Below are 14477 nucleotides of genomic sequence, written 5' to 3'. Positions count from 1 at the left end.
TGATGCTGTTTGATCATAGCCTGTATTATTTTCTTAATTTTTAAAAATCATTTTGAAATGTTAGGTTAAGTTTTTCATGTTTTGTGGGCATTCTTTCCTTTCTGGAAGAATATTATTCTCCCCATTTTCCTCTTTTTTTTAATAATAATAACTTATATGGAATGTGATCATGGTCCAATCTTGTTGCTCATGTGTCAAAGGAGGAATGAGCCAGGAAAACTTTCCTAGCTTCACTCTCTAGGGTTATTTCTTCTGTTGTTAGCACATGAAGTATTAAAAAACATGGCTGTGTATCTTCTGAGATATGCCACCCCTGCTCCCTTCCCCCAATTTCTTTCCTTGGCCCTAGTATTCTTGTCCTCTCAACTTAGATTCTACTCCTAGCAGTTATCTCCTCAGGGTGGGACTCTGTCCTAGAAGAGATTTAGTTGATTAGTATTCATCAGGCACAGACCATTGTAGCACCATCCAATTTTACGTGGTCACCTTATACTCATGTGGGAATTGGGAGCTAGTAAAGCCCCCTCTCAGTTTCCATTGCTGTTTCTCAGTTTGGCCGACAGGCTTTCCATGTTCACTGGGGACTCCTTCATTGAGATGAATACCGGTTGGTAATATGTTTTCTGGAAGTTCTTTTTACCTTTCCTCTGCTTCATTTCACACAATTGCTGATCCTGCTCCGGTCTTGCTGCTGTCTGTGGTTTGGCCTTATCCATTTTTATTTTTGAGGTTTGTGAAGATAACTTGTTACTTCATTTTTTTGGTAGATGTTGCCAATGAATTTTTGGTTTTGCTATCCTAATTGCTCTGTTTTTACGGGGGAAATTCAGGGAGTTTCAAAAACTACCCCACCACTGCTGCCAACTTTTCTCTGAGTTCTCTGTCAGTATAGGTTTCCCTTCTTCTCAACCGCAATCCACATTATTCTGTATCCAGCACCCCACTGTTCTCTTGATAGCATTTGTTTTTCAATTGTTTACTGCCTCTCTCCTTCCCTTTTCAATGTAATCTCTATAACAGCAGAGACCATTTCATTCATTGCTATAACCCCCAGCATACAGCACAGAGATTTCCACAGCAAGCACACAATAATACTTACAAATGAGTAAGTAAATGAATGGATGGACAATGTCAGTGCTGTTAATCTACATCTGTAGAGAATGAAACTTTCTTTCCTTAAGCTTTCAGTATTCTTGCATACAATCTTCTATCAATTTAAAATATTTATTCTAATTTGCATTAAAAGTTACTTTGATTATTTAATTTTTTTATTGGAGTAGAGTTGCTTTACACTGTTGTGTTAGTTTCTGCTATACAGCAAAGTGAATCAGCTATATGTATACATATGTCCCCTCTTTTTTGGATTTCCTTCCCATTTAGGTCACCACAGAGAACCGAGTAAAGTTCCCTGTGCTATACAGTAAGATTCTCATGAATATTTTTTAAATCTTTAAAATATTTCATATAATCTTTATGTTCAGAAAATTTCTTAAGCACATAAAAAGATCTAATCCATATATTTTATAAGAAAATAGGCAATGATTTATACTTTATAATTTTCAGTGTTTTATATTTCATAAAAATTTACCAAAAGAATAAAAAATAGATTCTAACTAACCTTATGTTTCTCACGTTTTCTCCTTTTGGACTTTTTCTTCTCTTTTTCTTTCTTGTGTTTTTTCCTTGATTTTCTGTAGGCTTTCTCATTTTTCTGCTTTTCATCCTCTTTTGCTTCCTGTTCTTGAGTTTCTTCAAATCCTGCATCATCTATTTCACCATCTTCTAATTCACCATCTTCTCTGTAAAAGACAATGAAAATTTTAATTTTCAAATGTCAATTCTAAAGAGAATCTTACAGAAACAGTTCCAAAAGAAAAAAAAAGCATGAGCCAAGAATTTAAGTTATACTCATTTAGATCAGGGGTTGGCCAATTTTCTATAAAGGGCTAGATAGTAAACATTTTAAATTTGCAGGCCACATATGGTTTCTGTTGCAAGATCTCTCTTTTTTTAAAACACCCTTCAAGAATGTAAGAAGCAATTTCAGCAGCCACAGTTTGCCAACCTCTGATTTAGAGTAAGAGCATTGACTCTCACTCAATAAACGAATGAATGCATGAATGCAATACTATCCCAAGGTAATACTGCAATAGTTACCATCTATAATACTAAGCTATCATAAGAAAGAAAGAAAGAAAGAAAGAAAGAAAGAAAGAAAGAAAGAAAGAAAGAAAGAAAGAAAGAAAGAAAGAAAGAGAGAGAGAGAGAGAGAGAGGGAGGGAGGGAGGGAGGGAGGGAGGGAGGGAGGGAGGGAGGGAGGGAGGGAGAGAGGGAGGAAGGAAGGAAGAAAAAGAAAAAGAGGGAGAGAGGGAGGGAGGAAGAAAGGGAGGAAGAAAGAAATCAAAACACTTTAGGAAGCAAACATTCTAACTACAGGAAGGAATTTAACTTAGTGGCCTGTAGACAGCTATAAATAGCTTTAAAATAAAAGCAATGTAATATATTAATTCTCACCATAAGAGTAAACTTCAATAAGAAGACAAATTTCAATAGGTAGATAAGTAATCTACCTACTGAAACCTGAACCACAAAAGCAGAATAATAAATTCCTCAACTTGAATCTATAAAAAATATTCATAGTAAAACCAAAAATCTACAAATCTTTATATTAATTATGACATTTTAATAGTTATAGAAGCCCAAATGTTCACTAACAGTATTTTAAAATGCAAATTAACCAACTGATCTACATGGGAAGATAAATACATAAAATAATTTTAACATTTTAACCTGTTTCCATACAGTTTGAAAAAATGCAACTACAAATACTACATGGTGATACAGAAAGATAAATGTCTTTTGTGACTGGAAGCAAATGAGAAGCACACAAACTATGGTGTGTGCATTTTAAAGATACTTTTAAATTACTAGAAATGTGTGATTTCTAAAATGCAAAACTGATCATGTATCACTCTCCTGCTAAAAATCTTCAATGATGATGTGATGTCTCAAATTTGCTTCAAACAATCCACTGGGGATGAAGGAAGTGGTCTCAGCAAGACTGGCCATGAGTTGGTAATTGCTGAAAACTGTGGGATGTGTATATGAGGATTCATTCTACCAATCTATCAATATGTGTTTGAAGTTTTCTGTAATAAAAAAGACAGTATCAGTGATTCCCTTCTGACCTGAGGATGATGTCAAAACTCCTTGACTCCAAAAGGCCCTTTATAATTGAGTCCCTGATTAACCAGCTAATTTCAATTCCTCAAGTCCCCAAGCCTTAAACATTGCCTTAAAAACTCTCATTGCCTTGCTCCTCTCAACATCCACCCTCTCACCTCCTTCACCTGGCTAAGTCCAATTCAATCTTTAGGACCCGGTTTAGATGTCCCTTCCTGCAAGATGCCTCCACTGACTACTCAGGATTAGGTGAGCTGCTCCATCCTAAGCACTCCCCTAATAATTCTCATTTCTTTATCTCTGCACTCTACACCTTATGTTTGAATGACTTGCTTATTGCTTGGTGAAAGCGGGGTATGTGACTGTGTCTTTCATAGCTGTATCTCTAACCCCTAGCACGGTGCCCTGCTTTTTACTGAATGACTGAATGTAAAATATCCATAACCCTTGCCATTATAGAACAGGCACATAATATCACCCTGTATTGACTGTGAAGTCAATGTTGTTTTTCTCCAGTTTCCATCATAAAATCAGAGGTCTATGTCTATTTAGGTGGACTTGAAAATTTCATGTGAGGCAGGTTCAGCATACTGGCTGTTTTAATTTAAAAAGTTTTGAGCTTTCATAACACTATAATACCTATGGCCCAAGAAAAATGAGTGCATATATTCACCCAAGGACAAGTATAAGAGAGTTTTTTAACAGCTTTAGTCATGATGGTAAAAAACTGTAAACAACCCAAATCTCCATGAACAGGTGAATGGATAAATAGTGTTTTACTTATATAATGGAATACTATAAAGCCAAAAAAAAATTAACTACTGTACTGCTACACACAATACGATGAATGTTATAGACATAAGCAAAAGAAGCCAGACACAAGGGACTATTGTCTGACTCCATTTATATGCACTTCAAGAACAGGCAAAACTAATCTATGGTGATGTGAGTTAGAACAGCGATTACCTCTTGGAGGGTTATAGCTGACAAAAAAGGAGTACTAAGAAGCCTCCTAGGATGTTAAAATATTCTCTATAGATGGGTATGGTGATTACTACATATACATGTGTGTAAAAATTCATCAATTCTTAAAAATTCATTTAAGAATTGTGCATTTTTCTGTCTATATGTAAAATCTAAATGCAAACAACAAAATCTACAGGTGTTCATCCTTTCTTTTACCACCATTCTCCTCCAGCTTGAGCTCCTTAAAGCATACCTTAAAACCACTAATTCATAATTAGCATTTTTGACTAGAGCTATTTAAATAAAGTACTCAAGCTGAAAATGCTGCACATAATTGTGTTCTGCTTTACTTAAATTCTTTACCTGTGACATACGGGAATTTATATTTGTTATTAAACATAAAACACGGAAAGTTTTATAATTTTTCTTTCTTTTCCTTTAGCCTCTTTATCATTTCAACATTCATACAATAACACATTTAAATTTGTAAATTTATGTTTGGTTACAAAAAAAGGAGAGTAGGGGCTTCCCTGGTGGCGCAGTGGTTAGGAATCCGCCTGCCAATGCAGGCGACACGGGTTCGTGCCCCGGTCCGGGAAGATCCCACATGCCGCGGAGCAACTGGGCCCGTGAGCCACAAATACTGAGCATGCGCGTCTGGAGCCCGTGCTCCGCAACAGGAGAGGCCGCGATAGTGAGAGGCCCGCGCACCGCGATGAAGAGTGGCCCCCGCTCGCCGCAAATTTAGAAAGCCCTTGCACAGAAACGAAGACCCAACACAGCCAAAAATAAATAAATAAATTATTTAATTAAAAAAAAAAAAGGAGATTAAAAGGAAATGAAGAACAATGATCCACACTTCTATGAGCCGCTTCCAACGCTTTAAAAAATCACCTTTGGGCACATATGGAAAGCATGTGTGGCATAATGGAAAGAGACTTAGTAGGAGGAAACCTGGATTCTAATTCTAGCTCTGTCACCAAAATAAAATAAAGCTTTCTTGATTGAGCACCTACCAATGTATCAGATACTAATCCAGCTCTGTGAAAAATCAAAAATAGAAGAGATAATAGAAGTAATTAAGAGTGATTGGCATTCTCTAGATTTTGAATTAACACTATTATGAAAATTGCTGTGGTTACTAAACCCAAGATAATTTTTTTTAATTTAATAAATAAAAAATAAAAGTTCCTAAGTCAACCATATATGGGTGACTTTTTATTAATGTAAAAATAATAGAATGATTATGTCCTTTTTAGAAGGAGTCATATTCATGTCACAGACATGTACATAACTGTCCAGTTAATAAACAAAATTATTTTTAAAAGAATTTCTCTCAGGCAAATCCATAAAGACAGTTAGACTAGAGGGAAGAATGGGGAATGATGGTCAATAGGTACAGAGTTTTTTTTTAGGAGTGATGAAAGTGTTCTAAAATTAGATAGTGGTAGCAGTTGCATAACTCTGGAACATCCTAAAAATCAGTGAATTGTATACTTTAAAAGGCGAATTCTATCTCAATAAAGCTGTCATTTTAAAAAATAACAAAATAAAATTTTAAAAGATTTTATCTCTAGATTTGAATATCCAGACTGGAGACAACTAGAGAAAATCATAATACACTGTAGTATAAATTAAAGACTCTGAAACTGGTCAATGCCCTCACTGTTCTTATTCTGAGGTAACTAGTCACTAAATCCTTACAAATTGATATGCCTCAATAGAGAATTCTACTTTTCTCCATTTTGATATTGTTGGCTATTAAAATAAATTAACCTGAACCATTCAGTCTTACCTCCACAGGTAGTGTCTGCTTTTTCTTTATGCTTGCCTAAAGGCTCCTATTACAAGCTACAGATCAGAAACTGAGTCTTCTGGAAGAAACACAAAAGCCTCAATAAAAGACTATCCAAGTGCTCCTGATGGATGATATTACAAAGATATTACTCACGAACACAGGCTTCCTGGGATAAGCTGATACGATCACTACAAAAAAGACATTTTTCAGAGTAGACAAGTTTATAGAAGTAGACTGCTCATCCTAAAACCAAGAGAACACAAATTTTCTAGATGCTTGAAAATTATTGCTTGTAGCACTTTTCATGCTTTGTTCTAATTCATCCTGTCATTTCTCCCTTACCATGGATGATCATGTAGGGGAACTGCTCTGTACCAGCGCCCTGGCAGCCCTACATGTCTCCACATAGGCCACACAGGCAAGGCTCAACCACAGGCTGACCTAAACCTTAGCAGACGCCCTGTGGTCCCCCCAAAGTATGGAAAGATAGGTGCTGCTGCAAAGCTATTTCTCACCCACCTCCTTATTTCGTGGGAGGCTGCTATAAGACAATTTCTCATCCACCTTCCCTGCTTCCAGTAAGGACTCAGATTTCCACCTTGCCCACTCCTAAGTGTACAGCTGCAGGCTAAAAAAACTGCGTAGCTGCAGTATGGAAACTGTTCCTCAGCAACAAGAGTGCCCTACCACTCACATTACCTATGATCCTCTGCCCTCTTTGATTTCAGTGTTATCCTGTAGGACAAGGGACACGAGAAGCTGACCCCATGCTGATCTTGAATTTGTCGTCTATGTATGAAATAAACTCTCTGAATCTTACACGCTGAACCTGTAAGCAGGTGTCACAAAAAACTTGCTTGGGTCTAGGATTTGCCCATGCCTACTCTGATTGTTTCCCTCAATCTGTATAGCTTATGTATGACCCTCTTGATTAAGCCTTAACCTAACTCCCTACCTTATACCTCCAAAACTAGGTATTTCCCCTCAAGGAAAACACTGGCTGGCCATATTGGGGTCATGGAAGAGCTACCTAACTTGAGTTTTTGTGCTTTTATGTTTATCCCAAACCGGACCTTGAACATTTGCATCCTAGATGGTTTATCACCATTTGTTTCAGAAAAAGTTTGTCTTTACAAATTACCAGTGGTAAAATCTGGATACCTACCAGCCTTCAAATCACTTTTATCCTTATCCTTTACCCAATACATCCTTACACCCTCTGGAATGTACTGGTTTGCAGAAACTCAGCTTATCGCTTTATGACTATCTACAGACATGGCAATTTTCACTTGGTTTGTTTTACTCCCCAAGCCAGTCTTAGAACTTAGTCAAAGTCTCAACCCAAATACAAATTCCTTCAGGAATGGGATTTTGTACAAATATATGGGCAAAATTATATATTTTAATGAGCCTAATAGCCTTCATAGTCCTATGACAACCTTTGCAAATTTTGTTTAATTCTATGTATGTTATCTGTACCCCAGAGAAAACTGAGAATTCCTTTGTTACTTTTGTTACAAGTAATTGCTCTTTTGTTTTTAAAACTATATGTGGCCCTTCTAATCTTTATTTCCTGAATCAACAACATGCTTTCTCATATTTACTTCATCAAAACCTAACTTGCATATATAAAGTATTTATAACAATGTAATAATTAGACATCTTTACATATTTCCTTCCTATCTCCTTCAGGAGACCATGCTTCTCTGGGAGTGTCTGAAGGGACACTGATCTCCCTAGAGAAAAAAAAAACAAACAAAAAAACTGTTACTCCCTTAAAGCTAGAATCCTTAGGGCTCTATCTTCAACTAAGGGGGTCATATAACTTGAAAAATATATCAAAAATGTGTTATTAACATTGACTGAAAGAATAAATGATACTGTAAAGCCCTAAAAGTACAACAAACTAAAGTCACTGATCCAAGTGGTTGTAGGTAACAGCATAGCCCTGGACTTCTTCCTGCCAAGCCAAGAAAAATATACAATATGGCTGATACTTTCTGCTTCTTATGGAATAATTCCATAAGGAAAGCTGACCAATCTATACTCAAACTAAAAGACAACTTGGCTATCAAATGTGGGCTCAGCAGGAGCCTTAACATCTGACCTCCTGGTCAAGTGAGGAATCTTTGGTCATCGTTCTCAAGTGCCTTCCAGTTTCTCCTTTTAACAGTCATCGATAGTCTTACTTTTCTTTCAATGCCTGGTCTCCAGAGTCAGATATGCTACTGCACAGCTGTTATTTCATGAGATGGTACAAAAATGTATTTTTATAACAGAAGGAAAACAAAGGGACTCAGTTAAGCCAAGGCCTTTAATCAGAGTTCCTACAAGATCGTAGCGTACATGTTAACTTGCTGTTTATGTGAGTAGGACAAGGGGAGACTGTTAAAACTCTGCCAAGTTCCCAACATGCGCATACAAAAAAAGTGCTGACTGTGTGTCCTTGAGCCTAACAGACACTTTCATATCCCTCCTCAGACATCGTCATAAAGCAATGCCTGTGCTTTTGTGACAGAAGCAGAAAAAAATCAAAAGGAAGAATTTCTGTTTCCCAAATGAACCAATCAGAACTTAATACCTAGAATTCCTCCCAATATGTAATAAACATTTTATATTCCTCTTTATCCCTTCCACTTTCAGCATGGAGAGACACACTGAACTTGTTTCTTAGCCAGCAAGCAGATTAACAGATTAATTTTGCCTTTTTTTTTAAGGTTCTGATAGAGTTCTATTATTCCTTGGAAGCTATTTATAGACACTTTTATTGAACAAACTATAAAATATGTAAATAAATCACAGTTAAAATTCTAAATCTTAAAACAACGCTAAGACTAAGATTAGTTTACATAGTGGCATGCCAGAAATCCCTGACTAATTTCTAGATGTAAGCTGCAAATTTGACCCTGAGCTTTAGGAAACAGGATAAGGTATAAGACAACAGTGCTTTTAGAACAAGAACAGATCCGTTGCTCAAGAGAAGCACAATTTTGTTTCTGGGAGTGAGAAGGGAGAGAAATTTCTCCTCTGAGTCCTTATAAAGACAATATTATCAGATACAATGGGCAGTACGTGATACAATGGACACTATCTTCAACAGTGTCCATACAACAGTTTATCACTTACAGCATACCCCAATTTGAACCAAGGGCATGATGCCAAAGTTCAATTGAGAAGAAGCAATTATATGAGGAAAACAAAGTAATATTGTCCAAGTACACAACTGTCTGTATGTTTGTAAGAATCTTCTGCCCTCCCAGCAAAAAAAAAAAAAAAAGTGCCATTCATTCAACATATTTATTCACTACTGTCTAATTGGGGATACGATGGTAAACAAAAAAGATAACGGCTTTCTTCTCTCATGAAGTTTTCAATCTAGTGATGGCGGAGACAGACAACAAAGAATCACACAAATAAATATAAAATAACAACCATATATGAAGGAGGTAAAAGTGCTATGAGTGTACACAATAGGGAAAAATCATCTGTCAGGGAAGTCTGGAAGGTTTTCCCTGAGGAAGTCATGAATGAACTGAGATGATGAGTTAGCCTAGGAGAACAGGGGTAGGGAAGGCCCTCTGGCAGACAGAGAAAATAGGATGAGCAAAATTTCTTTGCATGAGAAGTGAGACAGGAACGGAGACAAGGCCAGTGTCACGGATCATAGAGGAAAGGGGAGAAGCTGGTTCGTAATTATACTGGAGTGATGGGTAGCACTAGATCACGCAGGGCTTTGGGCATGTTTGGAGTTTATCCTAGAGAAATGAAAAAACACTGGAAGTGTTTCCAGGAAAGGAGGCATTGTAATTAGATCTCCATTTTGAAATACAAATTTAATTGAGAGTGAAAAACAGATCTAGAGGAGAGACAAAACAGATACGGGAAAAGCAGGATGCCACTGCAACAATCCAACGTGAGTCCAAAAGAAGAATGGAACAGATATGGAGATGCTGATACTAGATGCACTCCACTCGAATACAGTCACTCTGTTACTGACAGGAATGTTTCTTCTCCAACAGTCTTGAGGCAAAAAAAAAAAAAAAATTAGCTGAAAGTTACTAATATCGAGAAATGAATAGACTATTATCCTTCAGGCAGTCCTCTGTGAATATTACAAACATTCCCATGATTTATACCTTTAAAATGTCACCTCATTATTGCTGAGACCATTCCTTTGAATAGGGTCAAGATTTCCCTTAAAAATAGTAAGGATATGAATGAATAATATGTTAATCTTCTCTATCATAGCAGCACGTAATCCCAATCATTTAAGCCTCAAACTATTCAAAGAAGGCATTATTATAATTATCTGATGCAGTAATGAATGTATCAGTAGCATAATAAAGAAACATCTAAATTCAAGCAAAGTAACTTCCTGGTGAACTTCCCAGTATAAATTTGGTGCAGAGTACACCATGAAGTTATTAAATTAAAAACCTTTTGAATAAAGAAAAGGAGTCCTTAGAGGGAGATTTATGCTTTTATTTAAACACATTTTCAGGAAATAACAAAGATTAAAAACAAATGATCTATACATTCAACTAAAGCACTTGGAAATGGGTAAACTGAAAAGAAGAGTGAAAATAATACATGAGAGGACATAAATCAACAAAATAGAGAAAAACAATAGAGAATACAAATAAAACTAAAGGTTATCTTTTAAAGAAGCATTACAAGTCCCCATTCACTACAGTACCAGGTTGTCTTAGTCCTGCAAGCATTCAAATCTAGATATGAACAAACAGAAAGTGTAAATGATTCCATTTTAGCTGTAATAAGTTAACTTTGTTTCCCCATAAAGGCCAAAATATTGCCTGGAACAGAATCTTTCAAAAGCTTGGGGCCATCAGAGGATTATGGATATATGACTTCAACAAATGATTTAAAAATATTCCTCAGCAATTTTTCATCTATACTTTTTGTCATCTAATTATTTCACTATTTGTCTATCTTCAATTCCAGCTAATGTGTTCATGATAAACTAATATTAATTCTGAAGTAAAATATCTCAATCCAAATTTGTAGTGAAAAAATAAAATTAGTTTTACATCATCATGTAATACGATTGTTAACAATTACTGAGCACTTACTAGGGTGCCAGGCATGTTGGGTCAGTTCATTTTACCCTCGTGTTAACTCTACGAAATACAGTTGACCCTTGAACAACATGTGGGTTAGGGGTGCCGACCCTCCACACGTAATTTACAGTCTGCCCTCTATATCAGAGTTCCTCAAAACCATGGTTCCGTATCTGCAGATTCAACCAACCCAGGTTCGTGTAGTACGTAGTCTTTCCTATTGGAAAAAAAAATCCAAGTGGAAGTGGACCCGCGCAGTTCAAACCAGTGTTGTTCAAGGGTCAAGTGTAACTATTATTATCCCCATTAAACTGGTGAAGAAAGGAGACAAAAAGCTTAACTAACTCTGCTAGTAGATGACAGAGCTAGAACCCAGCCTAGGCCGTCTGATTCCCAGGCCCATCTTTCTTAACCCTGTTGCTATAATAGTCACAACATGTGTTTGGTCTTAGGAAGAAACTGCAAATAGCTAAACCCCTTAATAGTAGCTGATATAGAGATTAAGAACCGTACCAAACGGTGGATAGCACATGAGGGTGTTTACTGTAAAAATTTTTTCAACATTTTTGTATGTTTAAAGTAATAAAATTTGGGGAAAAAGAAACTTCATCAACACAAGATTTGGGTGGTATTTTAAGAGATGATACAGAGAAACTGTTGCGGTCTGAAAGTTGCATTTCTGACATGTAAAGTAAATGTGCTATACTCCAATACAAATTAACTAAAAAAAGAGTAAATGTGAGTTACTTCAATTCCACAGGAGTTATTTTAATGTTTGTCAGGAAACAGAGCCACCAGGCTAGACCAGTTGGACTGATGCTATAGGGTTTTCTTTTTATTGAATAGTATGTTTTTAACTGCTCAAAGGAAAATTTTTTTATTGAACAGATTAAAAAAAAGAGGTAAAAAGTCTTGATCAAATCATGAGAGCTGGAAAATGGGTCTCCCTATTTCATTTCAGGGTTCCAAGCAAGCTGATAAAAAGGGGTGTAGTTCAGGTAACCGCCTACCAAATGAAATTCTCTACATCAAAGTCAGAGAGGGGAAGAAAAGAGAGGAATGTTGGAAGAAACGAAAAATGCTATGTTATTACTAAGGTTTGCCATTCAATTAAAACAAGACGGGGCTAAGAACCAACATCCAGAAAAGAATGTGTAATACTTAATAAGGTAGTTGGCTTTGACCCAAACCAAAATCAAACAGACAAAAAACCTCTCTTATTTAATGAGGACCCAGGGCTCTGGCAAAGTGAGGTCACCTGAACCTGGAAATTAAAGTAGGAGTGTTAAACAAGAAAAGTAACCAACAACAGATTTCTTAAAAGGACTATTTAATGCTTTAAACTTGTGATATGTTAAAACTGAATACTTAAAAAAAATCATAGTAGGGCAGAAGAAGAAAGGTTCTAGAGCCAGAAGGATGTGGGTTCAAATTCTGCTTCTAGGTATATGAGCTTGAACAAATGATCTCTATCTCTAATATTCAGTTTCCTCATCTACAAAATGTAATGAATCAATTTACCAGCACAGAGTTAAGGACTAAGTGAGATAAAGTTAGGTAATTACTTCGCACTGTACCTAGTAGACAGCCCTCAACAAGTTTCCTTTCTTCTTGTGATCTACTTGAAATACATGCATTTGAATAAAATGGGTATGCTAGACTACAGGTACTTCCACAGAAATTGGGAAAGGTTATAAATCCAAGGAGCATGGATTCTAACGGGAAATTTCTCTTATTTTCCTTCAGAGAATAACAATGAAAAACTATCTGAAACAAGTAGAAGCAGAAAGGAATCTGGGGTAGACTAAGTTTGGAGTCTGTTCCTGAGGGTATTTCTACTTATCCTATCATTAAGCAACACCTAGCAACGACAGTCTGTGTGAAAGCTTCCATATTTCCAAAGTCTCCGGAATGCAGCAAGACACAAGATGGAGTATAATACCTAGTATTCAGAGCGATTATAATGACAATACATATTCATGATGATCCTAAGTAAGAAAAAGCTAAATCAGTAACTGTCTATTTAGTAAGACAGGAAGGCATGCCATGTTTTTTAAGAGTTCCTTCCAAAAAATTCACAAACTTGGTTTCTGATAAAATCTTTGTTAATGCTTAATTCCCAGCCCCCATCCAATGCCAGCCAGAATAGGTACTGTTGTGTATTAATTTATGAAATTAAATTTTTTCAACACATCCTTAAACTTGTATGTTTAACATCATGAAGGAAAACCATATCATTCCTCAAACATCCTTTATGCCATGAGCAGAGACTATAACATAATTAAAACTGAATTAGCTTGCCATAGTTTTGAGACTACATTTTAAAAATTCCTTTTTTTGGCCCTGCCATGTGGCTTGCACGATCTTGGTTCCCCGACAAGGGACTGAACCCAGACCACGGCAGTGAAAGCCCGGAATCCTAACCCCTAGGCCACACCCTAAAATTCTTTTTTTTATTTCATTCACTATCTTTGCTATCTCACTAAGCTAAAATTAATTTACTTTCATTCCCTTTCAATTTATCCTTTTGATTTAGGTCCTCTGATATTGACCAGAGAAGCTAGAAATCCAACAGAAATGAATCTCAGCAAATAAAATACCTTTAGAATTTGAAAGCCAGAAAACAATCTTCTAGGCATCATGATATCAAAACAGAAGTTGAAGAAGTCTTGTTGAATGAATCTATAATGAGCTGGGTAAAACTGCCTGTGACCCAATAATATCCAAAAAGGATACTTGGTATATAAGTGTCCAATACCCCAAATTAACTGATAACCAGATTAACTGTAATATGAGGAACTGGGGCTCCAGGATTTGGGGAGTGTGGTGGGAGTATATATATTTTTTAAATCCAAAATAGGCTTTGCCTGAAGTATCCAACTAAAGTACCTTTCTTCGTTCTGCCTTGGCCTCCTTCAAGTCAGCTCTGGTATCCCTGAATGTGACATGATCAGGGATTGTGTGATCATTAGTTTAGTGTAACAAGGTCATATATTAAAAGGCCATGTCAAGTGAATTTACTGTTAGTATCTGAATATTCATTTTCCAAGTTAAGAAGGTATTTTAGGTACAACTTAGAACTAGAATCTCCTTGTGTGCGTTATATATTGACATTTTATGAATTAGATGAAGTATAAATGTACATTAATGCAAGAGAAAAATGTCACAATTGATTATGAAAGCTATTTTACGTACAAATTAATTTTCAAGTAGTCAAATAGAAAAATAGAGTAATAATACTGCAAGAGTGAGTTAGCTGATGACTTTAGAAAGAATATTATATCCTTTTTGAACTGACAAATAATTATAAAAATTTAAATAAAAAATGCAAAGCAGAATAATAGAAATTATATGTCATAATTCTAACTTTGTTCAATTATTTGGCATACTAATATTCATAACATTCAACAAAATAACTTCTAAAGACCATGTTTAGTTTTTAATTATTTAAT

The 14477-nt window shown here is 35.9% G+C and overlaps 1 protein-coding gene across 6 annotated transcripts in view; it reads right to left on the bottom strand.

The window, feature by feature from the left end:
- ZC3H6 (zinc finger CCCH-type containing 6) overlaps positions 1-14477 on the bottom strand; it is a 52423-nt gene that overhangs the window by 31696 nt on the left and 6250 nt on the right. For all 6 annotated transcript variants that reach the window (XM_082426767.1, XM_082426769.1, XM_082426768.1 and 3 more), the window contains exon 2: positions 1619-1799. In XM_082426767.1, the coding sequence (XP_082282893.1) occupies positions 1619-1799 (181 nt within the window). The remainder of the gene's footprint in view (positions 1-1618; positions 1800-14477) is intronic.

The sequence above is a fragment of the Balaenoptera physalus genome (genome assembly GCF_965194825.1).
Source record: "Balaenoptera physalus genome assembly, chromosome: 15".
Classification (NCBI taxonomy): domain Eukaryota; kingdom Metazoa; phylum Chordata; class Mammalia; order Artiodactyla; family Balaenopteridae; genus Balaenoptera; species Balaenoptera physalus.
Note: the sequence above shows the minus strand (reverse complement) of the source record. Positions and strands in the feature narration are given on the sequence as shown.